The sequence below is a fragment of the Harmonia axyridis genome, chromosome 4 (genome assembly GCF_914767665.1).
Source record: "Harmonia axyridis chromosome 4, icHarAxyr1.1, whole genome shotgun sequence".
NCBI lineage: Eukaryota > Metazoa > Arthropoda > Insecta > Coleoptera > Coccinellidae > Harmonia > Harmonia axyridis.
Genome location: NC_059504.1, coordinates 5854331 through 5881858, shown reverse-complemented (window position 1 = coordinate 5881858; position 27528 = coordinate 5854331). Strand labels below are relative to the sequence as shown.

At 33.5% G+C, this 27528-nt stretch overlaps 3 protein-coding genes across 3 annotated transcripts; all 3 read left to right on the top strand.

The window, feature by feature from the left end:
- Positions 1-974: 974 nt before the first annotated feature.
- Positions 975-10468, top strand: LOC123678776. Its single transcript, XM_045615986.1, has 5 exons — positions 975-1073; positions 2369-2564; positions 4661-5017; positions 5901-6034; positions 9781-10468. Exons 2-5 carry the CDS (start codon positions 2498-2500, stop codon positions 10093-10095), a joined length of 873 nt encoding a protein of 290 aa, XP_045471942.1. The 5' UTR covers positions 975-1073; positions 2369-2497; the 3' UTR covers positions 10096-10468.
- Positions 10469-19811: 9343 nt separating this feature from the next.
- On the top strand, positions 19812-21891 carry LOC123678775 (4'-phosphopantetheine phosphatase). The gene is made up of 4 exons (XM_045615984.1): positions 19812-20347; positions 20440-20788; positions 20851-21139; positions 21467-21891. The coding sequence occupies exons 1-4, from the start codon at positions 20103-20105 to the stop codon at positions 21664-21666; spliced, it is 1083 nt and encodes a 360-aa protein (XP_045471940.1). The 5' UTR covers positions 19812-20102; the 3' UTR covers positions 21667-21891.
- Positions 21892-22925: 1034 nt separating this feature from the next.
- Positions 22926-27320, top strand: LOC123678774 (myotubularin-related protein 9). Its single transcript, XM_045615983.1, has 5 exons — positions 22926-23312; positions 23442-24162; positions 24279-24506; positions 24837-25061; positions 25117-27320. Exons 1-5 carry the CDS (start codon positions 23160-23162, stop codon positions 25479-25481), a joined length of 1692 nt encoding a protein of 563 aa, XP_045471939.1. The 5' UTR covers positions 22926-23159; the 3' UTR covers positions 25482-27320.
- Positions 27321-27528: the final 208 nt, after the last annotated feature.

Below are 27528 nucleotides of genomic sequence, written 5' to 3'. Positions count from 1 at the left end.
CTTAATTGAAGTAAAGTTGCAGATGTTATTCGATGCCGAAAGTCCGATCTTCGTAGTGTGAATTACTTCAATCGCAAACAATCTCGTCAACTGAAGTTAGTAAATGAATAAATTGCTTGAATGTTAGTACAGCTAGGGTTCCTTCGATTTCCTCCCAATTTTTTCATGTTGATCTGAAAATTTTGTATTCTTCATTACCGAATCTAAATTGATTCTCAACTCACACTTATTTGAACAATCCTCTATGTCCTGGAATGTATTAACAAAGGTACAAATGATAAAAAAGTTGTTCAATCCACTTACCATTCATCTCTATATTTCAATCACCTCTCTATTGTTCGTATTTGCAATATTTAAAATTATATAATATAAAGATGTGGACAGGGTTTTCAGAGAGTTATGATTTTTAGGACTCTTCTTTCGAAAATCATCGCGTTAGTCGACAGTCAGACAGTCAAGAATTTTCCATTACCTACTATATTTTAATTCCCTTATCACAGATTTCTCTATGTTCTAGAATATAGACACATCTTCCATATCTAGTTCAAATTTTCACGGTAAAACATATTAAGTTGTATCGCGGCAGACTTTGATTCCAAAAGATCCTAACGTATCTACTTTATCTCTTTGGCAAAGTACTCAATCGTTAAATACAAATGGTATTGAAATGTTGGAAGATCGCTATAATCGCTGTATCGTCCTCGAAGGCAACTATGTTGAATAATAAAATCGAATTTTGCCAAAAAAATGTGTTTTACTATGGTAGACCGGGGACTTTTCCATTGGCCCTGTTTTACAACTCAATTCCCTGACTTCTTCATTTTTTTTAGTTTTTTTTCCCCAATCACCAGTCTGATTCCGAAAAGATGCTGTATACGAAAAAAAATCATCTTCTGTACCAGACCGCAGAGGACTCGTAAAGAGAGACACGCCCACCTTCTACGCTTCCGACCATCAAGTTCAGTCGATGCCGAGCAGGACGCTGGAACGGCGTCGCGACGGTAAAGTGAAAATATGAAGACGCGCGTTTTATAAATATTTTGACTGCAACGCGAAATCCGTAAAATAGTATCGTGAGTGCAGAAATATTAGAAAAATTTTATTTAGAATTTTATATAAAAAAAAAAAATTTAAGAATTGAACTTAATTTCAGTTAGGGTTTTGTCTCATTTAACTTTTCGGTCTATGTCATAGATTTTTAAAAATTGAGAGAAGATCGTAATATCAAAGATTTTCGGTTTCTCATTGGAATATCTTACATCTATCTAGAATTAGTTTGATTTTTCTATTCTATAACTTTCAAATGAGTAATCAGTGCATTTGCAAGAAATTTGATGAAATTCATTCATTGGAAACGTAAAAATATTCATACAAAATTTGAATTTGTGTCATCAAGTTTGAAGGTTCAATATGCAGCAGAAACTATGAAACGTTATGAAGATATGTAGAACCCTGTAATGGATTTTTCAAACATATAGAAATCTGTTGAATTATTTATAAAATAGACGATAAAGCATAAAATCTTCTAAACATATTGTAGCTTCGTTGGAATCCCTGAGAAATTTCGAGAAAAATGATCAGATAAGTTAAAATAGCCGCACAAAAAAGTCTTTAACCTCATAAATTGCAATAAATTAATGAATTCTATTGATTTTTAATTAAACTACAACAGATGTTTAAATTACACTGTCACTCTCCGAATTATGAATAGAACTAATTTATGGAAATTAACAGAACTATCTCTTTCTTGTAAGTTATATTTTTTTCTTTCGAAAAACACTCCATGAATTTTAAATTACATGGCAAAGGAGTAAGCAATAAATTTAAGGACACCCCTATAAAAAATTTTACCTTCAAACAGAGAAAAATTTACCTTCCTATTTCAGAACGTTTTACTTTGAACATGTCATTTAGACGTTATTTAGTTCTCAAAATCCGCTTGAATTTCTGATTTTTCATTATCCGAAATGATTAAGATGGAAATTTCTCAATAAAAAAAGCAGTACCGTTATACATTCTCATTTTATGAAAATCAAAAATATTTTTCAAGAAAAATATTGTATTTATTGAGTACTACTCCTTGATTTTGACTTAGTTTGGAAGATCAATTTGCAATCAACATAGCAAGCTATTTTTTTAATGAATTTCATATGAAATTTCATAATTTTCGAGTGAAGTTCTGAACTGAATAAGTTTTCATCGAGGACGATTGAGGTTTTTTTCTGTTGGATAATTGACTGAAAAAAAATTGATTTGAGCTCATGATATATTCAATTTCTTAAACTTATTTCAATCAAAATATATCCCTAACTTTTCGAATAATTATTTTTAACTTCTTTTACAACAAATGATTTTTTTTCAACTTTAGTGCAATAATAAGAAATGAAAGTAAATCTAGATGAAAATGTACTTAAAAAAAACTGAGAAAGAAAAAAATGCAGAATCGAAATAAATAAATAATGTTAGTGAGGTTTTATACGAGAAAAAATCGAAACGTATGAAACTTTTGGTGATGGAGAGAATAAAACAATTTGCCATCAGCCCTCTTCTTCTGTTAATATCAGGTGAGATAAATCGAAAAACTTGCACAAAAACAAATCATGTTCCAAAACGTTGTGCCACATTTTATGTTCCTTTCTTTGAACGTGATATAGAGAAAACCAAGAATAATGGGGAAACACTTTGAATGAATAATCCAAATAAGGAGACCCTGAAATTTTTATATTCCGGAAGAAACTTAAATTATTGAAGATAGCCAGTTGTTTATGATAGGAACACCTTGCGTGGAACCTTTACAAAGAAAACATTTTAATTTTTAACATCACGTTCCTGAGGGAGCAAAGTTTATTGGACGATATTCTCGCGAAAATTGAATACCTTCGCTGTTTTTAGATGAGGAAATCTTCAGAATTCTTTAGAAATATCAGTCAATCGATACTTTTCAAAAATTAAAATATTAAACTTTATCATATTCATTACCACTTATGAGGATTTGGAAAAACTCAAACATATTTTGCTATAAAATCGATATGAATTTTTAAAATATTTCTAACTGACGATAAATATTGTTAAAGATTTCAATAGTTTACAATAATTCTAATGTGAATTATTTGGTTTTATAGAGTTTTGCGCACTTGTTGTTTTGAGTGTTGTAACATTGTGCTCAAATGTCCTCAATTTTCGTATTTTTAGCCAAGAATGGTCTTAAATGTTTGGGTTCCATGGAGAATTTGAGGTTTAAATATATTCTGCCCGTTCATAGATGAGTCTGAGTCTAATTTACACTGATTGGACAAATAATTTGTACTGAATGTGTAGGGTGTCCAAAATTCAATGCTCGCTGAAAGCATCTCGAGAACTATAAGACTTAGAGAAAAAATCTCCAAGGACTCTTCTTTCGAAATAATAAAATATCAGAATGCAGAACATAGTTATCTTGATTCCTTCTCGAGTTACAGGGCGTTTCTGGAAAATCATTATTTCAAATATTTCGCTATATCTTGGTTTCTGTTCGAGATATTCTCTTAACAAATCATAGAAATTAATTATAGTTTTAGGGATAAAGAGGAGAGTTAGAGTTGCTTAAATGCGGCACCCTATATATGACTTGATTACAATTATAACGGGTGTTTTTTTTTCGAGGTATATAACTTTAAGTTGGCATTACTGTTCAAGATGGCGACCGATTTAAAAGCTGCCAAGTGATTTATTCTCAGTTTGGTTTGTCAATTCATCATGAATAGACTCACGCCTGAACAACGCTTGCAAAAATAGTGCAATTTTATTTCGAAAATAATGGTTCTTTGCGGAATACGTATCGCGCACTACGTCCATTTTATTTTGTTTAGCGATGAAGCGCACTTCTGGTTGAATGGCTACGTCAACAAAAAAAATTACCGCATTTGAAGTGAAGCTTATCCTCAAGTGTATGTCGAAACACCGTTACATCCAGAAAAACTGACTGTTTGGTTCGCTTTATGGGCTGGTGGCATCATTGGGCCGTACATCTTCAAAAACGAAGATGGCCAGAACGTTACAGTCAATGGTGATCGGTATAGAGCCATGATTACTAACTTTTTCATTCCTGCAACATGTCACACAGCTCGTGCCACAATCGATTTATTGAAAGACACGTTTGGTGACCGCCTAATTTCACGTTTTGGACCTGTGAATTTGCCTCCAAGATCTTGTGATTTAACACAGCTAGAATACTTTCTGTGGGGCCATGTAAAGACATTGGTCTATGCGGATAAGCCACAAACCCTTGACCATTTGGAAGACAACATTCGCCGTGTTATTGCCGATATACGGCCACAAATGTTGGAAAAAGTAATCGAAAATTGGACGTCCAGATTGGACTACATCCGAGCCAGCCGTGGCGGTCATATGCCAGAAATCATATTTAAAATGTAATGCCACAAGATTATCTTGCGGATAAATAAAATTCATGTCAATCGAATAATCCATCGTTGTTTTATTGCAATTTAAAGTTCTATAGCTCTAAAAAAACACCCTTCACAATGAACACAAAATGAATTGAATCTCGAAATAAATGAAAAATATTTATCTATAAGGTGTCCCATCATAAAATGAAGTCGAAAAACTCAATATCTTCGAAACTTTTCAATAACGATAAATTATATCTTCCACAATTCTACAGGATGCTTCAGCCTTCACATCTCGAATATGACGGCTCCAGTCATTCAGGATCCAAGAGAGGATATGATGCTCTCGTGCAGCTTTTACATAGGACATGAAGAACTGTACGCAGTGAAGTGGTATAAGGACGACTATGAGTTCTTCAGATACAGTCCCTCGGGAAGGAAAAAATTACTTGAGTTTGACGTGGAAGGAGTTCATGTTGATTTATATAGTACGAAGTGTAACATGTCTTCTTGTTCCTTGGTCTTGAAGAACCTAACGAGGGTGTTCAGCACTGGGTCGTACAGATGTGAGGTTTCTATTGAAGCTCCAACTTTTGGGTTGGCCTCAAAAACGTTGAATGTTACTGTAGCAGGTGAGAATATACTTAATAGTAATTAATTTCTTTCAGTTTGTTTGAACGTGTTTTTCTGTACCATTAAATACAGTTCGTTTAATAAAACGTTCGAGAGAATACTTTCAAACAAAAATGGCAGATTCCTTGAATTATTTCAAGACAAAAAAGTTCTATAATTATTATCGGCCCAAACGCTTCGTTTTCGAGATACAGGGTGTTAGAGTTTGGTTTTGTTTCAAGTTTTTCCTTCATAGCACCTTCCTTCCATAAGATATTCAACTTAAATTTGGCATATATATTGCAATTCAAAATTTTCATAATGTACTATTCTAATTTTGAATGAAAATCTACAAGGTGATATTTTATCTGGAATAGTGCCCTCTTCTTTCCTCCAGAACTTTTTTTGATAGACAACTCGTAGAAAAATGTCAAAAGAAACTTTGGTCCAGTACTATACTTTTTGATTTCTTGCAGTTTTGTCGTATCGGCTACCAATTTCAAGAAAAAATTTCAAACAATTCTCTAGTAATCCTCAAGAAATTCTAAAATATTATCAAGATTGAGTTAGTAAGCTGTTATGACTAAATTAGTTACAAGTTTTAGTACCTATTTACCCATTCTGTAGCGAAGATTCATAAATATTCCATAAATTAGTATAATCACCACAAAAAAGTAGAACTACAAGAATCGACTTGTATCTCTAAAACAAAGTATTTGGGGGTGCATATTTATAGGACGTTTTTTTCTCAAAATTATTCAAGGAATCTCTCATTTTCCTGTGTACCCCTAGTTTAGAATCGGTAAAATATGCTTACCGTTCTTGATACGTAATATACTATGGGTATTTTCAATCACTACAACACAATGAGTTATAGAAATTTCAACAGAATTTTCTTTACAGTTATTCCACAGGATAAGCCTTCATTGGATAACTTGAACGATACATACTTGGTTGGAGATTTCCTGGTTGGAAAATGTTCTACTGATTTAGGGGACCCAGCACCAATTATCACGTGGTATATCAATCAGGAAGAGGTGAGTTGAAAGTTAAAACGCATTAAAATATGTAGTGAATACGCTTAAATAGGTTCCCGAATTTTTTTTTCCTTAAGTTTTAACTTGCTATCAGATTTGTCATTATTGAGTCAAACCTTATCCTTCGAGACCATCCTTGGCTCAAAATTTGTCAATAAAAGGCATTGCGTCGAAATGATAGGGAAATTTTTTCAGGATCCGAGCCCCCAAAAAAACCTTATTTAGGGTTTTCCAATTTGAACTGTACAACCAGAAAAAATTGGCTTAGATTGTTGGAAAACCCTAAATACCTACTGAAAAATATAATAGATGAATCTATTAACATTCATTCTTGAGGTGATATTTCAATTCTCAAATTCAATTAAATATAAATTTCGATCTGAAAGAAAACTCCGCACCTCTTACTTGTTGTAGCAATTGGAGCATCCGCCATTTTTCAATCATGTTGTAGTTTTTTTGCTGAAAAAATTTTCCAATCATTCAACTATTATAGTTCTTGTAAAAACACAAGAATAACAACAAAAAATTCAAGGAAATTAGAGTAATCAGCCATTTGGCTGATATCGTTTTCAAGCATTAATGATTTTTTAATACCAAAACGAGACCTTTCATAGGAAAACTCTTCATTTAAATGACAATATTTATGGATGGTTGAAAGCTCAGAGTAATAAACATAGATAGAGGAAGTATATGTAATTTTCAGTAAGCAAATTTTGTCCCCGATATGACGTATCAAATTTGACATGAAGCGCGCGGAAATGAAAACAGTAATACTATATTTCACTCAATTCACGAGTTTCCCCACAAAGAACGCACTTCTTATGTTTTATGGTAAATGAACGTTTCATATCAACTCAAAATATATTGAAATAAATACCTAAATATATCAGAAATTCAGAAAACAAACTTCAAGCGCGCCAAACGACGTGAAACAACCGATGACACTAGGAGAGCAAAAGTTGCCAAACCTTGGATTTCAACAGAAAGATACAGAAAATAATAATTATAATAATTATTCTGCTTATTATAAATTGGACAATTAGGATAAATATCTGATTCCAAATATTCAAATTTGCATATTCAATCTGGAATCACTGAAATAAATATATTTCATTCAATATAATATACATTCATAACGATATAGTAAAATTGTGGATTTGAAAATATATCACAATCCGACAACGTAATCTAACCATGTTGGGGACATGTAAAAGTTGCATATAATCCCTCTATCTATGTTTATTACTGTATAGTTGAAAGTTATTTTACTATCTCTAAATATCAAAATTGAACATCGCGAATCAAAACGCACATTCTCTGGATCAACATATCCTATCCTTTGAAATCTAGGGGGATGTCAAGAAGTCACCCAACACAAAAAATCTGGGACTCATAATCCTCCAATTTAAATTCCTCTCCATGCCCTGACCTTGAACGAATCAAAAGGGGAACTTGGATATTCAGATGGAGATTCTCAATCTGTCAGCATGACCAATTCTGCCCTGCCTTGGAGATGTTTCATCGGACTAGGATAACTAGAGTTTCGGGTGGCACAGCAATCAGGCTTTACACAATTAAATTTGGTTTATTGGAATCTACCGGCGAATGCTTTAATTAATTGTGTTTTGGGTGTTTGACATTGTTTCTACCCTTCTCAGAAGTTTTCTGTTTTATCAACTTAGGTGGAAGATTGTTCGGAACATGTTTCAAGTTTCGTGTCCAAATTTAACCTGAAATATTCTTCTTCAGAGAAGGGTTTGTTATTTATTCTTCACTTCGTTCAAGCTTCATTTGGTTTAATGAAATAATCACTTTATTTCTTAAGATTACTAATAATAGATGTGCAAGAAGTTTATTTAGATTTTATGAACATCATTTAATTTGAGAATTTTTTTATTCAATTCAATTGAAAATGAAGAAAATCAGTAGCTGGTTATCACAAAAACAGATCATAGCAAAGCCAATAGTGTTTGACTTTATAATAGTGTATTTGAACTAAGAGTAATGACCAAAAATTGGAAAATTCCACGGACTACTTTTTTAATTACAGGGTGAATTAGGAACTAAACGAATTCCATTTTGAATAATGTTTGATTCACCCCGTATCTAACAATATTTTTCATTTAAATGTAGTCTGAAATTATAACCTTATGGATAAGTAATATTTGTCACGCAAAACTGTTTCATTCAAAATGTTTTCCCACGAGAAATGTTACATCAAAGAAATGCCATTTTCCAACTTCGACACCCTGTATTTCGACAACTAGTCATAGGATTGAGTTGGACTGATAGATATTGTTTATAGGGGTTCTTTCTTATTTTGATAAGTACTATAATCTCCTGAAGTTTTGTCCCACAATTGGAAAACACCCTGTATAAATTTTTCCAATTTTAATATTAAGTGTACAACTTTGCTTCTGCCGTTTTGGAATAGATGACAGTAGCGGTAGGTAGTCGAAATAAATAGTTCGTAGATGTCACACAATAAGCTTAGGTATTTGTAAACCTAACGCCATTGAAATGTAAGTCGATTTATATCTGCATCATAAAGTTATTCTCGATTAAACATGTCAGTTTACGAGCCAAATTCTCGTAATTTGTGACAGGTTTTAATTTTCTGCTATAATATAAAGAAATCTGCGGCTGAGTCTCATCCAATGCTCTCAAATACCTATGGTGGGGCTGCTAATAGTGAAGGAACGTGGCCAAAGTGGTTTCAACGCTTCAAGAACGGTGATTTTGACGTCGAAGACCAGCATGGTGGTGGAAAAGATAAGGTTTTCGAAGATGCAGAATTGGAGGCATTACTTGATCATGACTCTCGTTAAACACAACAAGAATTGGCAGGATCATTGGGAGTGACGCAACAAGCCATTGCCTGAAAGTCATGGGAATGATTCGGAAACAAGGAAATTGGATGCCGTATGAGTTGAAGCCGAGAGATGTTGAACGTCGTTTGTTTGCTTGTGAACAGCTGCTTTCAAAGCTGAAATGAAAGGGATTTTTGCATCGCATTATGACTGAAAAATGGGTTCATTACGATGATCCCAAGCGCAGAAATTCATTGGGATATCCCGGCCATGCTTCCACGTCAACGGCCAAACCAATTCACGATTCCAAGATTATGCTTAGTATCTAGTGGGACCAGCTCGACGTAGTGTATTATGAATTGTTAAAACCGACTGAAACAATCACAGGCGATCGTTATCGAACGGAATTAATGCATTTGAAGCGAGCACTGAAAGACAAACGGCCGCAATACAGCGAGAGACTTGATAAAGTGATTTTACAGCTTGACAATGCTCGACCCCATGTTGCGAAAGTGGTCAAAACATACTTGGAAACGTTGAAATGAAAAGTCCTACCCCACTCGACGTATTCTCCAGACGTTGCTACCTCGGACTATCCCTCGTTTCGATCAATGGCACACGGCCTGGCTAACCAGCACTTCCGGTCTTATGAATAAGTAAAAATTTGAATCGATTTGTGGATCGCTTCAAAAGATGACCAGTTTTTCAACGCGAGATTCGTACGCTGCCCGAAAGATGGGAGAAAGTAGTGGCCAGCGATGGACAATACTTTGAATCATAAATGTATAACTAGTTTTTTACAATAAAGCCTCGAATTTCAGAAAGAAAACGGCGGAAGCAAAGTTGTATGTCTATGTAAATACAATAAATTTAAATGTTCCAACTATCAAATAGTAACGGTTAAAACTGTTCAATAATTCTATTAAATTTTTCCAGGTGAATCCCAGGTTCTATCGTTCCTCTACACTACACCAGAACATCGACTACAAATTGGCGAGAGTCTTATCACTTTTACGTTATCCACTACATAAAAACATATTGGGGAATAACTCATACACGTATGTCGAGGTGACATGCCAGCAGTCTTCAATTCATGGTTCACCCCAAAACACCACCAGAGTAATACGAGTAGTGTCGGAGTTGGAGCTTGTGAACAATCATAAATTTTTCGATATTTTCGGATCTAAGTCTTCGGTCTATCGTGCTAGTCTCACAACGATAATAACGGCATTGGTGTTCGTGTACAAGTGATTCGAAAAAGTGAAAAGAGTGGAACCCAACTGGAATAAGTGAATTTTGCACCGGCTGAATTTAATTCAGAAGAATGCTTTATAATTTACGTGAAAATTTCGTAATTGAAACTGGGGTGAAAATCTGATAATTAGAAAACTTTCGCGACGTTTTAATTCATTTATTTAATGAATGAGTTTGAGAGAACAGGTGAAGAAGTGAGCTACAATATTTTTCCTCGAATAAGATGTGTTGACTAGTTGAAGAACTTTCAATTCTTAGAGACTTTGATATAGTGGGCTCTTATCATTATATTTTTGTTGATAATTATAATTGCACCTTATTAATTGATATTTGAAACGATTCATGCCTTGAAATCTACACTCAATATATTTTTTCGCTCCTGTATATTTTTTCATCCTTCTCCCTCATAAAAAATTTATATTTCTCATTTCCTATTGGATATTTTTGATGAATATTCTCCTTTTCAAGTAATCTAAAGAATAACTAATATTTTTTGCAAGTGTAATATTCAAAAGATAAACTGTGGGAGGTAACACACCAATAATATATTTGATCAAAAAGTCATGAAGGATGAAGATATTTCAATTCCCATGATATCTTACCTACCCTAAAAGATTTTAAAATAAGACGTTTTATTTTTAATAGCCCGCTATCATGGCAGTAATAACCTTTGAAGCTGTCATTTTTAACATTTGACAGGTTAAAACTACGTCAATAATAAAAATGGAACCATACCCGCTTCAACAAAGCATTGAAATTGCTAAAATTCACTGTAAAAATATTGAAAATTTTGCTGTAACAGTCGATTTAACACCTTCAGACCTTTCCTTTGTGGTCACGTGAAAGATAGGATTTATGACAATGCTTCACAATCGATTCAAGACCTCAAATATGGAATTCGTGAAGTTATCGACGACATACAAATGCAAATGAGCAAATTGGTTATGGAAAATTTCATTGATAGGATATCCTCCTGCATACCTTCCTCTATAAATGAAATGATTCATCTTAAAATCTGCTCATTTTTTTCAATATTGAGTTCATTTGAACCTCAGGGTAATAAAGATAGATAGAGGGAGCATATGCCATTTTCAGTAGGAAAATTTTGTTCCCAACATGAACTATCAAATTTGACATGAAGCGCGCGGAAATGAAAACATATCAGTGATACGATATTTCACTCAATTCGCGAGTTTATCCACAAAGAATGCACTTCTTATGTCCCATAGTGAATCAAAGTTTCATATCAACTCAGAATATATTGAGATGAATACCTAAATATATCAGAAATACATAAAACAAACTTCAAGCGCGCCAAACATCGTGGAACAACGGATGACACTAGGAGAGCAATAGTTGCCAAACCTTGGATTTCAGCAGGTAGATACAGACAAAATAAATATTCTGCATACTATAAATTCAACAATTAGGAAACATATCGGATTCCAAATATTCAAATTTGCGTATTTAATTGAGAATCACTCAAATAAATATATTTCATTCAATATAATATACATTCATAATAATATAGTAAAATTGTGAATTTGAAAATATCACAATCCGACAACGTAATCTAACCATGTTGGGGATATGCAAAAATTGCTTATACTTCCTCTATCTATGTTTATTACTCTATAATTTGAATTGTACATCCAAAAAAAATTGCATTAGTTTGTTGGAAAACCTTAACTGCCTACTGAAAAATATAATCGATGAATCCATTAATATTCATTCTAGGGAAAATGTTTCAGTTGCCGAAATAATTTTCTACCTGAAAGAAAACCTATGACCCAGTACTTAGCACTTAGCGCATTCGCCATTCTGCAACCAACGTTTTGTTGCAAAATGGCGAAGGAATTATTTTGCTGGTACTATTACCCTGGTGATTTCAATTATCGTTCATTATCTTTCGTAAGTATTGTGTTCATAATAGGTAACAAGGATAAATAGAGTTATATCAATCGGAAATACTTAATGAGTATAACCTCAAAAGAATTATTTCCTCGAAATTTGCAAATTGACTAGAGTTGAGCAAAAATTTAACCCTTTCTTTTTAGAAGATGGGCGCAAAATGAAATACCCGTAAGTACATTGTTAAAGAAGATAATTATCTCGAGGTAGATTAAGCATTAACTACGAAGATCAGTAGATCGAACTTTCCCCTCTTTTTACCAGCTTCTCTTATTCGTTTCATGTCTTTTTTCAGCAAGTTAATGATGCTCAAACATTATAACCATAATTCAGCTCATCATTTCTGCCAAAATTGCGGCCACGAAATAGGTTATGCGTTTTTAATGACTTATAATACTGGAAATGATTTATTATCATGGAATCTTGCCAGATTTCTCTGATCTTAATTCTCTTAGATCCCTATCTTTTGTACTGATATTATAAAGAAACAAAACGGTAGTTTCGTCGATTTATTTTTGAACAAGATAGAATCAATTCAACGAAACATGAAATAACAGTGATTTTTTTGAGCCGTTTTTTGCGCGATCTGAATAGGGGTTGAAAAACTTACAGTGAAATAATATTACAGTCAAAAATTACCTAGAAGTGGGAAATGAAACATAAAATGTCTCAAGTTAACGTATACAGGCAATATCTAGCTTATTTGACAAGATAATCAATATTTTTGAATATCATCAAAGTAGCTTTCCAATGATGTATAAAAAAGGTTCTCAAATTTGACAGCTCTGTGATAGCTAACCCTCACTTTTTATTTTCAAATAGCACCCCCTGTATATTGTCAGTGAGAATTGCGTGTCATTCTATTTGGAATACAACGATAACACATACTTGGTATTTTTTCAGTAATAACAACAAAAACATTAATATTTTGTGACTTCTTTTACGTTATTTAATTATCCTTACAAAAATGAAATGCCTCCACCCATGTTTGTACAAACTTCACATATGAGAAGTAGATGAATTTTTTGTTTTAAAAAACCGATGTTTTTTATAACAAAACTTGCTTTGAGTGTTTCTTCGTTTTTTCAATTGCATAGTAGGTATTTTGGTTGCAATTCATATTTCACAAAATGTTAATGTTTTTGTTGTTATTAATAAAAAATACCAAGTATGTGCTATCGTTGTATTCCAAATAAAAAAAACACGCAATTTTCACTGATAATATACAGGGGGTGCCATTTGAAAATGAAAAGTTAGGGGTAGCTACCACAGGGCTGTCAAATGTACGAACCTTTTTTATACATCATTGGGAAGGTACTTTGATGTTATACAAAACATCTTATTATTATCTTATCAAATAAGTCAGATATTGCCTGTATACGATAACTTTTGGGACACCCGGCATTGTTTACTCCAATTTATTTCATAGCATTCATAGCAGACATTCTCAGAAATAATGTATCATGCTACAAAATAATCCAAACACATTTTCAGGAATCGATATCAGTATTCTCCGCCAATTTTTTGTTATGCGTTCTTTCTACTGAAAATACTGGTCACGAAGTAACAATTTGTGCTTTGGATAAATAAATAAGTGGACTGGAATCGTATCAGTAAAATATGGTGGTTTTTCGATGACATTTTTTTATTATTGGGTCTGAAATTTATATTCGTTTGCCAAATCCATGTTCCTTCAATTCAAATCTTTTTGGGCGAATTATACAGGGTTTTCCTAAATTAGAGGTACAGGCAAAAAAGAGAGATTCCTCGGATAAGATAATCTTAGGAAAAAAAAGTCCTATGTCCAATGTCTCGTTAACACTTTGCTTTTGACATACAGTAGTTAAAGTTTGATTTTTCTGAGTTTTTTCTCATAGCATCTGCACTTCACAAGATTTTTTACTGAAATGCGGAAAAGAAACACCCTGTATATCGAAAACAAAGCATTTTTGGAGCCATGTTTATAGGACTTTTGATTCTTAAAATCAACCAAGGATTATGTTGAAAGTGCTGACATTGAAATCTTGTGATTACCAGCCCTTAATAATTATCATATCGAAGGAACATTGGTTACATACAGAAGGATAATATATACGATAGTGAATTGTCCAATTCGTCTCCAGATGAACAAATAGAAGAATACAATTTATCTCAGTAACGAGAAATCCTCTAGACTCAAGACATGATGGATGAAAACTTTTTTTGTCTGGTATAAGGTCTTTGATGTGAACCGAAGAATTTAATCAAGGCTGAGATTTCAGCTCGTTCAATCACAGTATTTCACTTGAATTTATCTTTTAGACATTGATTGTTGATTTTTGAGAAGGCAACGCGGGCCTCCTGTAGAATGTGTTAGATTTTGAACTTTAACTTAATTTTCTTCGATTCAATCAAGAATTTGATATCAATATTATAAGGGATCCCAAGAACTGAGAACTTCATTTCTTGGATGATATATTCCGATTCCTGATTATAATATTGTATTGTATATGACTGCTAGTATTCAGAAATATTTGGAAGATACTTCAAGATTCAAATTAGTTTTGCACCACCTATTTCGTATAATTTCCAGTTTTTCGTCAATACTCAATCTTAAAAAGTTCTTGTATTTCAAAAAGCAATGAAATACCACTCATTTAAAATGGGGAAATGAAAGTCAAGTATTTGTTATGTTAAAACGTCAAGTATTGAAGAAAGGAAATTAAGCTACTTAGGCGTACAACTTTGTTTCCGCCGTCTTTTTCCAAAATTCGAGGCTTTATTGTAAAAAACTGCTTATACATTTATGATGCAAAGTATTGTCCATTGCTGACAACTTTCTCCCATCTTTCGAGCATCGTACGAATCCCGCGTTGAAAAAACTGGTCATCTTTTGAAGCGATCCACGAATCGATCCAATTTTTTACTTTTTCATAAGACCGGAAGTGCTGGTCAGCCAGGTGGTATGCCATTGATTGAAGCAAGTGATAGTCCGAGGGATCATCGTCTGGAGAATACGGCGAGTGGGGTAGAACTTCCCACTTCCCAAATACATCTCAACCACTTTCGCAACATGGGGTCGAGCATTGTCATGCTGTAAAATCATTTTATCATGTCTCTCGTTGTATTGCGGCCGTTTGTCTTTCAATGCACGGCTCAAACGCATTAATTGCGTTCGATAACGATCAATTGTGATTGTTTCAGTCCGTTTTAACAACTCATAATACACAACGCTGAGCTGGTCCCACCAAATACTGAGCATGACATTGGAACTGTGAATATTCGGTTTAGCTGTCGACATGGAAGCATGGCCGGGATATCCCCATGATTATCTGCGCTTGGAATTATCGTAATGAACCCATTTTCGTCTTCAGTCACAAGGCGATGCAGAAATACTTTCCGTCTTTGCCTTGCAAGCAGCTGTTCACAAGCAAACATACGCCGTTCAACATTTCTCGGCTTCAACTCGTACGGCACCCAATTTCCTTGTTTCTGAATCATTCCCATGATTTTCAGGTGTTTTGAAATGGCTTGTTGCGTTACTCCCAATGATCCTGCCAATTCTTGTTGCGTTTGACACGAGTCTTGATCAAGTAATGCCTCCAATTCTGCATCTCCGCAAACCTTCTTTCTTCAGCTGGTCTTCAACGTCAAAATCACCGTTCTTGAAGCGTTGAAACCACTCTCGGCACGTTCTTTCGCTAATAACGGCCTCACCATGGGTATTTGAGAACATTCGATGAATCTCAGCCGCAAATTGCTTCATATTAAAGCAGAAAATCAAAACCTCCCGCAAATGTTAAGAATTTGGCTCGTTAGCTGACATGTTCAATCGAGAATAAAAACTTCGTTGAGATTCTCCCAATTTTGCGGTGTGTATACCTTTTTTTTATACTTCAACTGCTGATATACATTCAGAGAAACTTTTTCTTGAAACTACCTTAGGAATCACCCTTTGAAGTTTCGTAGCGTAGTTGGGAAACATCCTGTATGATCCATTTTTCAATACTCATATGATATGTCATCATGATTCACAGCTTCTTTCATTGTAATCCTTTGAATCGTGAATATACGTATCCTTTTTTCTCGAAATATCAATTTTCTAGACATAGATGAAAATGCGGTGAGAATCTTTCCAAAATCCCTTGATCTTATCATCCGGGGTTCAGTTATCTATCAATATGATTCAGTTCAGTAACTGGATATGGGCTATAACTCAAATTCTGTGACTGTACTTTACGAGTCGCTGCTTCTATAGTTATTGTTTTTCGGAAGCATGGCCCGCTTTCTGGGATTTCCTCCAGAATTCGAATTACTGCAGATATTATATCTTGGGAACCGAATATTTCTTACGTCAGATCAGGGGAAAGCAGTGAAGCGTATCATTCAGTGAATTATGGACGGAAAACTGTTTTTGAGTAGATTACAATGTTTTGGCTGCTCATAAAACGTGAGTTGTTTCTTCTGTGACGATTCTGGTTGGAAATGAATGAGGGAAAAAGAAATCAGATCTCGTTATTATTCCTGATGATGAAAGTAGGTAGGTATCTGATTTTTTTAGCGTCCGTTTTACTCTACAAGGTGGTCCTAAATGAAAATGACAGATTCCTCGGTACTCAGATCATTAAAAAAAAAAACTATAAACATGAGGACGAAAACGCTTTGTTTTCAAGGTACAAGGTGTTAAAGTTTGATTTTTTTCCAATTTTTTTCTCATTAAACTTTATGTTCACAAGATATTCAACTTCAAATTTAGCATAGATGTTCCGATTTGAAATTTCCATTATGTGATATACAAATTTTGAATGCAAATCTACAGGGTGATATTTCTTCTGGAACAGTGCCCGTCCTCTAGAACTATTTTTGGTAGACCACTGATAATTCGAAAAAATGGAAAAAGGAACTTTGATCCAATAACAGTCCAATTGAAAAGTCCCCGGTCTACTATAGTAAAACACATTTCTTTGGCAAAATTTGATTTTATTATTCAACATAGTTGCCTTCGAGGGCGATACAGCGATTATAGCGATCTTCCAACTTTTCGACAACATTTTTGTAGTACGATTTGTCTTTCGCTTCAAAATAGGCCTCAGTTTCGGCGATTACTTCTTCATTGGCGTTAAATTTCTTTCCAGGAGCATTCTTTTGAGGTCTGAGAACAGGAAAAAGTCGCTGGGGGCCAGATCTGGCGAATACGGTGGATGCGAAGCAATTCGAAATCCAAATTAATGCAGTTTTGCCATTGTTTTCATTGATTTGTGACACGGCGCATTGTCTCGATGAAACAGCACCTACTTTTTCTTCAAATGGGCCCGTTTTTTAACGATTTCATCCTTTAAACGATTCAATAAAGCTCTATAATACTCGATGTTGATGGTCTGGCCCTTTTGGAGGTAATCAATGAATATTATACCTTGCGCATCCCAGATAACTGATGGCATAACCTTGCCAGCTGACCGTTGTATTTTTCCTCGCTTTGAATTCGGTTCATTGTGTGCACTCCAAACAGCTGACTGTCGATTGAACTCCAGAGTGAAATGATGGAGCCATGTTTCATCCATTGTAACATATTGACGCAAAAATTCAGCAAAATTTGTTGCACTTAAACAGCTTCAAACACTGCTCAGAATCATTAACATGTTGTTGCTTTTGATCTATTGTGAGCTCGCGCGGCACCCATCTTTGGAATCACATCATGTGAACTAAAATTGAGAAATATTATTTCTTAATATAGAAATCCACCGCAACACAAAATTGATATTCACTTAAAAGGAAATGAGTTCAAACAACAGTAGGAAAGAAATCACGCAATGTGTGATGATATATAATTCGAATTTCCATTTCGAATAAATTTGCCAGAACAAACGGAAGATGGTTTTCCGAATATTCTGTATGTGACAATCGCAAACAAAGAGAATAATCTTCGGACGAAGTCCTTTGAAGATGCCAAGCAATTTACCAAGCCGGAAATCGTAAATTACAGAGTAGATCCATCTGAACTCATAAAAGGGAAATTGTTACAGAGCTAGAGGGTAACATTATTCGGGATATGACATGTTACGTTCAGATTTACTGGAATGGATGTTACACATAATATACTTTCGAAAGTCCCACTCAATTTATTACATACATAAACAGCATTTTATCAAGTATCTTAAAGAATTCAGTGGGACATTTCTAGAATATGAAGAATTGAGTAAGGTAAGTAACAATTCACAATAAGTCCAAAGTAAAACATAGACAGTGCAACTTGGCTTCCGCCGTTTTTTTTTCTGAAATTCAAGGCTTTATTGTAAAAAACTGGTTATAAATTTATGATTCAAAGTATTGTCCATCGCTGGTCACTACTTTCTCCCATCTTTCGGCAGCGTACGAATCCCACGTTGAAAAATCTGGTTACCTTTTGAAGCAATCCACGAATCGATCCAATTTTTCAATTCTTCATAAGACCGGAAGTGCTGGTCAGCCAGGACGTGTACCATCGATCGAAAAAAGTGATAGTCCGCGGGAATAACGTCTGGATAATACAGCGGGTGGGGTAGGACTTCCCATTTCAACTTTTCCAAGTATTTCTTGATCACTTTCGCAACATGGGGTCGACCATTGTCACGCTGTAAAATCACTTTTTCATGTCTCTCGTTGTATTGCGGCCGTTTCTCATTCAATGCTCGGCTCAAACGCATTAATTGGGTTCGATAACGATTGTCTGTGATTGTTTCAGTCGGTTTTGACAACTCATAATACACAACGCCAAGCTGGTCCCACCAAATACTGAGCATGTCCTTGGAACCGTGAATATTCGGATTGGACATCAATGGATCAATGTGGAAGCATGGCCGGGTTATCCCCATCATTTTATACGATTGGGATTATCATAATGAACCCATTTTTCGTCTCCAGTCTCAATGCGATGCAGAATTCCCTTCCGTCTTTGCCTTGCAAGCAGCTGTTCACAAGCAAACAAACGCCGTTCAACATCTCTTGGCTTCAAATCGTACGGCGCCCAATTTCCTTGTTTCTGAATCATTTCTATGACTTTCGGGCATTTTGAAATGGCTTGTGCGTCACTTCCAATGATTTTGCCAATTCTTGTTGCGTTCGACACGAGTCTCGATCAAGTAATGCCTTCAATTCTGCATCTTTGGAAACCTTCTCTCTTCCACCGTTATGATGCTCTTCGACGTCAAAATCATCGTTCTTGAATCAATCTTTATTGACTAATAGCGGCCTCATCATAGGTATTTGAGAGCATTCGATGAGTCCCAATCGCAGATTTCTTTATATTAGAGCAGAAAATTAAAACCTCCCGCTAATGACGCTAATGTTTAATCGGGAATAACTTTATGAAGCAGACACAAATCGACAAATACCTAATCTTATTGTATGACGATCTAATTATTTCGACTACTACTCACCGCTACAGCCATCTATTGCAAAACGGCGGAAGCAAAGTTTTACATTCAATATATTATCTATTCTTGTCTTCGTATCATCATTCCTCAAAATATTCAAAGAACGGTCTAGATTGAATAGAGCCATTGTCGATAGTATTTATTTATAGAACATTAATGGCTGTGTAGAAATAGAAACCTACAAACACCATCTGCCAACCCATGACAAAAATTTACGAGCCGCCACTGGCAATACATTAAACTCTATACATTTTTGGCTATTTGAAAACGATACTAAGAACGAATAAACAGGATATCGTAATTTACATCGGCCATACCTAATATTACAAAAAAAATAAATTGAAGGAGACCGACAACCACCATACAAAACATAGTCACGGTATAATAAATCTGGCCCCCTCGAGGAATAAGTTGTCAAAACATCGAAATTTAAAATTTGCAAACATCGAAACGTCGTGAAATGTACATTAGTAATAATATAAACTATTCCTTTGAAACATTATTCAAAACTTTATGTGGCGTTCTTATCATAAATAGCTGATACTATATACAGGAAAGTCGCCATTATTTATATTTCGAAGGGACAATAATTCATTTATTTAAAAAGCTTAGACAATACAAATCAAAATCAGGTGATAAGATATGCTAAACGATTAAGTATACAAACGTGTTATATTAACTTAGTAGCATAATTAATTAGTTATGGATTACGAAAGAAGTGTGTGTCCTGTTTTGAAGAACCCTCAAAGTTATGATCCAGATACAATTGACTTGCAAAATGATATCAAACAAAGAGAATATTGGTTGACATGTCTGGATCAAATGATCAAAAAATTTATACCAAAGGCGTCAATTCTAAATCCTGAAGATTTACAAGCTACCGAAAAGGCTGAAAAAAGTTACCAAACTTTCCATATGTTGACTGAACAGTTGAAAGATAATCCTAGGTAAGTCGCTTCTTCTCTAATCAAGAAATTGTAATCTCAATACTAAACATGTACATTTAACATTCTTTGTTTTAATTATATGTCTTTTGTAGATTATTAAACCCTCTTAGTGTCAGAACTCTACTGGAATTCAATGAAGATAATCTCAGAACAAACAATTTTAAAGATGCTTGGTCGATTCAGAAACAAAAAGAAACTGCCTTAGCCTTCAATAAATTTTCTGCCAGATTAAAATATATAGATTCCATTGAACCATTCAGAGATAGATGGTTAGAAGTAGTAAAAGGTGTTTTAGCGGGAAACGTATTTGATTGGGGATCCAAAGTAGTTTCTGAAATGTTAGAAAAATCACCAAATTTTGATCTACTTGATGCCATGAAAACAATTCAACCTCGTCCTTGGTTCAAAGACGACTTTGAATTGTTTGTTAATAAAATAGAGGTAATGTAATTTAAATTTGCTTTATTTAATCTTTCATTATCATAATATTTTTTCTGTTTCAGACTTGTCCATATAAAAAGGTTGTGATATTTGTAGATAATGCTGGAATAGATTTTGTATTAGGAATTCTGCCATTTGCAAGAGAATTATTAAAACTTGGCACCAAAGTTATCTTAGTTGGGAATACCTTGCCTGCTCTGAACGATGTGACTTTCAAGGAACTCAAGTCATATTTGGTGGAGGCTTCCCATCAGTGCGGTATATTCAGGAATGCTTTAAATGAAAATAGATTACAGTGTTTAGAAAATGGCCAAAGGGGACCATGTCTTGACTTAACTAGTTTACCTGAAGGTGAGCCACTCTCTTATTAAGAATACTTTTTCTATCACAAAGTTTATTGTTCATATTTCGGATTCTATCAATATTTGAGGATTGAAAATTTAACTCCTTTGAAATTTTCACGGTTTACGTTTTTGAAGAAAGCTACTCTCGGGAACTATAAGTGCTATTTGTGTGTAATTTGGTACAAAAATCGGTTACTATATCCACTGATATTACGCACTAATGAAAATTCGAACATATAAAATTTCGACAAAGCATTACTGAACATTAGCTTGATATTGTCAATTCCTATAACGAATGAAATATCAAGAACCTAATTTTAAATTTTTTTTTCAGAATTGTGCGAGACAATGCTCACAACTGACTGCGTTATTATTGAAGGAATGGGTAGAGCTGTGCAAACTAACTTTTACGCTACTTTCACCATTGACTGTCTTAAATTGGCTGTTTTGAAGAATGAGTGGTTGGCAAAAAGCCTTGGGGCTTCTCAATTTTTTGTGATATGCGATTTCCAAATAGCAACAAGCAGTACCTGATTAGTCAGTAGTTAGAAATCATTCATTTAATTGTCTACTCAATTCTCTTAGTTTATTTACATTATATTTAGAGTATCATATACACTGAATGTGATTATTGAATGACTGATTTCTCTGAACAATTTTTCAAGACTTCAAGAACTCAATCAAAATTTTTTGTGAATTTTTATTGAATGAACAAATATATATGAAAAAACTTGGTGAAATAAAATATTTATACATACACATTTCAATTTGGTGATCAGATGATATTTTCTGATCATTTTGTTCATTGACTCCCCATTATAATAATCAATATTAACTATCAATAATTTTTCACAACCAGTTACTCATTTCAAATTCTACAAAAATTTACATTTATTTCATTCTTTTTATTTTATATTGATTCCTCGATTATGTCATTTGTGTGTAACTTATTGAATAAAAATTTTCAAAAACTTTAAGGGGTTCTATTTTTTCATCTCAATCTGTCTTCTTATTATTATTTCTTATCATAGGTTTTTTTCAAGTTACATTTGAATTGAGGAGAAATGTGGTATAGTTAGATATTTAACGTGGTTTGTGTGTATATAATAGTAGTAGTAGAAGCACAATTAAAAAAAATAGGAGATAGATTAACAACGTCAAAGTTTCGAAATGAGATGTACAAAATCTTGTTTTTTTACACATTTTAGTCGTTGCTGACAATTTTAACTTTCTGATGAAGTATCACTACAAGAACATACTTCTAGGTGGATATTTAACAAGTAGTAGTGGTGTTTTAAATGATCAATCATCTATGCTAAGATCTCTAGCTCTAACCATCAGGGAAGAGTAGAGCTAGAGATACCTCTGTCCCCTATACGGCTTAGATGATACTCTACCTTAATGGGTAGAGCTATGCCCCATACGGCATATGATGGTACTCTACCCAGATGAGTAGAGCAAGAGATACCTCTGCCCATCAGGGTAGAGTATCATCTACCCCATATGGCAGAGGTAGCCCTATTCTACCCTCATGGGTAGAGCTGTACCGCATATGATGATACTCTACCATGATGGGTAGAGTAGAGATACCTCTGCCATATGGCGTAGAGGATACTCTACCCTCATGTGTAGAGCTATGCCTCATAAGGCATATTATGATACTCTATCCCTAATGGGGATACCTCTGCCTAGGGCGTAGATGATACTCTACCCTGATGGGTAGAGTAGCGCTAGAGATACCTCTGCCCCCATCTCTATCCTAAATTCCTAATGTTTGATACGGTTGCTAAGCGACCTTCCCTACACTTCACTGTCAAAAATTAAAGGTTATGAAAATTAATTAAGAGAATGCAATCAAAGTAAATGAAAAAACTGGCTCACGAGTAATTACTACCATTCCATTATAAAGTAACCTCAAGAATTCAATGATAACGATAATATCTTCCAACTTTATTTCATTCGAAACTAATAGGTGGTCAGAGTTATGTTTTGTGATAATTTGAAGGAGTATAGATATTAATTGCAACATGGAATTTGCCGAATTGATAACATCCCCAAATTTGGACCGCGTAATACTTCAAGACTCGTTAAAGAATTCAATAGAAGGAACTTTATGCATTACAGGTCATCATCTTATCTTATCTTCAAGAAATGAATCTCTTCCTGCTCAAGAAGTTTGGGTAAGGGATTTAAAACTATCCTAATTTCCTTGATAATCAGTAAAATAATTTTAAATGAAAAATGTAGATTGAAATTCTTCACTTATCGAAGAAGACAAATTAAAAATAACCTCAATAATTTCATTTCAGCTTCTCCATCAGTGCATTGATAATATTGAGAAAAAACTCACTAGCAGTAGTACTAACAGTGGCGGCATCATAATTATAAAATGCAAGGATTTTCGTATATTTCAATTGATAATATCCAATACTGAAGATCTCCTCAATGTGTTCTCATCCATTGAACGACTGATTAATTTAGACAAAACTGACTTACTCTATCCCTTTTTCTATCGGCCTTTGTATAATATCTTAGAAGATGGACATACTTGCTATAAGCCAGAAATAGAATTCTCTAAGTTACTTCAAGGTGATGAATGGAGACTATCTCACATCAATAGCAATTATAGTGTTTGTTCTTCATATGGGGCTACGTTAGTTGTTCCAAAGTCAATTGATGATGAAACTATCTCAGCAGCCGCTTCATTCAGAGAAGGAGGCCGATTTCCAATTCTCAGTTATAAGCATGAAAATGGAGCGGTGCTTCTGAGAAGTAGTCAACCTATGCTCAACAATAGCAATAGAAGATGCAGAGCCGATGAAAACATCTTAAATGCAGTATTAGGGCAAACTAGAAAAGGTTATATAATTGATACAAGAAGTACAAATTACACCAACAATTGTAAAGCAAAGGGTGGGGGTACTGAACCTGAGGGGCATTACACCCAATGGAAAAAAGTTCATAAGCCTATGGATAAAATTTCTAAATGCAATGGATCTCTCTTAGACAACTTAGCGAAACTTATTGATGGTGAGTTAAATGAACAGGATATTTTATTTAAGCTATCGAATAATTGTTTTAACTCGATTGTTGAATGAAATTTTTTATTTGACAATGATGATATTTATTTCATTTATCGTCTGCAGCATGCAATGATTCAACTTCCTCTTCTGACAAATGGCTCTCTAGATTGGAAAGTAGCAATTGGTTAACACATGTTCTGAATGTTTTGAACGGATCTTGTTTAGTTGCTCAATGTTTGGCTCAAGATGGCGCTACTGTTTTGGTTCACGGGTCCACTGGATTAGATTCAACATTACTCTTGACTTCCATTGCTCAGATTATATTAAACCCTGATTGTCGCACAGTTAGGGGTAAGGTGTTTTTTTTTTATTATTTATTTACTATCACATGTGTTTTACATTTCTTAATACATTTTCAGTGTTATTTACCAACATTTCTAAATTTTCAATTTTAAATTGATAAATCTTCTTTAAACATAACTGAAGGAAAAAATCTAACGGTGTTAAATCTGGAGACCTTAGGTTTTTTAGCTCCAAAGGAATCTGGAATCCTCTCACTAGACAACGAATGAGATATCTGATACTGTTACATAAAAGAACCAATGCTTATTCAAACATTATCATCCTTATAATTTTTATTTATATATATATGATGAAATAATAGAATTTAATATTTTCAAGGTTTGCAAGCGCTCATTGAACGTGAATGGTTGCAAGGTGGTCATCCCTTTCAGTTGAGAAACTCGAAATTCTGCTTCTCGAATTCAAGATCCAAATATCAGCAGCCGACATTCCTTCTATTTTTGGATTGTGTACAGCAACTTCATTACCAGTTTCCTTGTAGCTTCGAATTCAATACAGATATGTTGATACTCCTTTTTGAACATTCCTACTTCAGTCAGTTTGGTGAGTGAATAAATTTGAATACATATTTCGGGGTTTCAATTTGCATTTTATGTAGGCACCTTCCTTGGTAACTGCGAGCAGGATAGAGTGAACTTAAAGCTAGCTAAACAAACTACTAGCCTATGGTCTTACTTGAATCGTCCCGATGTGCTTACATCAGTATTAAATCCTCTGTATGAGCCAAATAAAGGTCCTATTTGGCCAAGTGTAGCACCAGTGAGTTTAGTTCTGTGGCGGGATCTCTACTTAAGATGGGTAGTTACTTCTTCTACCAACAAAGTGAGGGAAAAGGTAGGTAATATACTAGAAAAGCATAAAGAAATCCGTAGTCAAGTTATTAAATTGCGTAAGACTGTTGCAGAAGCTCAGGAAGAATATGATGAATTGAAAAGAAAAAGTATTGAAAAATGTGATGAGTAATGTTTCTCATTCCATTAGTATTTTTTTAAAAGAAAATTTTTCTAATAGATTCTATTTGTAGTGTCATTTTGATTATAATGTTTATGAAATATCTTATATTCTAAAATTAACCCTCTCAGATATTATTAATATTTTTTTATTATGTTAAACTCTTCATATTATTATTGATTTCAATTAAATATATAACTGTATACAGAAATGTACTGGTTTTTGCTCATGAGAAATTAATTACAAATTTTCGGAAAAGTTATTATTATTAACCTTCTACATCTCAATTTTTTTGATTATACAAATAATATTCTTTCACTGTAAACGACGATAATTCTCTCATTTTTCTGCAAAAAACTCATATTTCTAGAACGCTTTATAATTATATTATTACATATGTATTACACTATCTCTGCTACTTCATATTCTGAGTCAGGAATTTCAAACAAACATATTTACCTAAGTTCCTTATGTCTATCGCTTACATATCATTCCTGACAATCATTTTATTTTTTGGGAAATTCTATTCTTATCATCTCGAATAAAGAACAACAGCAACATTAATCTCATCATTTTTTTCTGATATGAATAGATAGAGAAATAATTGGTATATGTTGTTTTGCAGAGTTACCTCTTTTTTATTAATTCTAGACTAAATATGCATTTTTGAGGAAACATCTAATTATTATAAGATCACTGAAGTACTAAAATTTTTCTATTTTGTTATTGCTCCCATATTGTTTATTATTTTATCAATTAAAACGCTTTATTATATGGTAAATAATTATATGCATTTTTACCTATTTGGTTGGAGTAAATGATTATACAAGACCAGTTATTCTAAACTTATTCGTTAAAGAAATGGTGCTAAACTATTCAATTATATACCAAGTATAATTTCATAAAGATAATATGGCCTTTATAAAATGTCAATATAAATTAAAAAGTTTTTAAGCACTTTTCGGCCTTAAATTTTTGAAATTATTATGCAGAATCATACATGTGCTGTGATATAAAATTTTGACTAAATTTCTTCGTACTGCTTCACAATGAGGCTAGAATCAAATTAACCACTCTTTTTCATATCTATAGTATATTTTAGCATGCTTGTATTTGATATCTGAAAGAATTGGGAGCTGATAATTTCAATGTTTTGTGTTCATTAGTTCAATTTTTTTATTATTGATAATATAAGATGAGAGTTTAATACCAAAAAAACCTTTTTTTCTTGGATTATGTAAGGACAAAATGGCAACTTGACTGCCATTCAACTCTCTTTCAATGTATTATAAAATATCAATACTTGTACAATAAGAGTGTGCTTAATATTATCGACATATTTGAATATAATGATGGAATATCACTAGATACGTGTTAATATCTTTTTTAAATTTTATTAGATATTGAAGTACTGCTAAAAATCCATCGTCTCTGCACTGATCACTTTCATAATATCGTCCATTAGGTTTGTTCGAATTTACCAGTTTGGAATCCGAAGAAGCCTAATCAGTTTGAACGCCAATTATCATAACTGACTGTGCGTGGTTTTATTTCAAACTAGAAATTTTTCGTTTGACAATATTTTGATAGGAAGAATGGACTTATTGCTTGAATTGAAATTTATCATGAAAATTATTTTATTTCAATTCAATTATCAATTTTTCATTCTTACTATATATACATAACAAAACTCATCGTTGATTTTCAAATGAAGCGTACTACAAGTATTTCAATTCTGATGATTGTGCAGAGAGCAATTATGATTCAAATATTATAGTACTTAGCCAAATATGTAATTAATTATATTATGTGATAACTATTGAATAGAAATATATTTTATTTAAATATCAATATTTTTAATGTGCTATTCATCCCTTAATGTTAATTCATAACAGTCTTTGAAATCAAAGGAAGTGGCATGCTTCATCAGAATAAGCCAATATATATTATAAAATATATATTTTCTGGAAAAAGAGATTTTATACAACTGAAATTTACTGATGCTTTGAAATTAAAATCCAAAATCGAATTTGGTAGTTGTAAATAAGAGAAGGATATG

Coding starts and splice junctions, on each gene's coding strand:
- LOC123678774 (XM_045615983.1), top strand. CDS start 23,160: ATGGAATTTGCCGAATTGATAACATCCCCAAATTTGGACCGCGTAATA. Junction 23,313..23,441: donor TTCCTGCTCAAGAAGTTTGG/GTAAGGGATTTA, acceptor ATTTCATTTCAG/CTTCTCCATCAGTGCATTGA. Junction 25,062..25,116: donor TTCCTACTTCAGTCAGTTTG/GTGAGTGAATAA, acceptor CATTTTATGTAG/GCACCTTCCTTGGTAACTGC.
- LOC123678776 (XM_045615986.1), top strand. CDS start 2,498: ATGAAACTTTTGGTGATGGAGAGAATAAAACAATTTGCCATCAGCCCT. Junction 2,565..4,660: donor TCTTCTTCTGTTAATATCAG/GTGAGATAAATC, acceptor ACAATTCTACAG/GATGCTTCAGCCTTCACATC. Junction 5,018..5,900: donor GTTGAATGTTACTGTAGCAG/GTGAGAATATAC, acceptor TTTTCTTTACAG/TTATTCCACAGGATAAGCCT.
- LOC123678775 (XM_045615984.1), top strand. CDS start 20,103: ATGGATTACGAAAGAAGTGTGTGTCCTGTTTTGAAGAACCCTCAAAGT. Junction 20,789..20,850: donor TGTTTGTTAATAAAATAGAG/GTAATGTAATTT, acceptor TTTCTGTTTCAG/ACTTGTCCATATAAAAAGGT. Junction 21,140..21,466: donor CTTAACTAGTTTACCTGAAG/GTGAGCCACTCT, acceptor TTTTTTTTTCAG/AATTGTGCGAGACAATGCTC.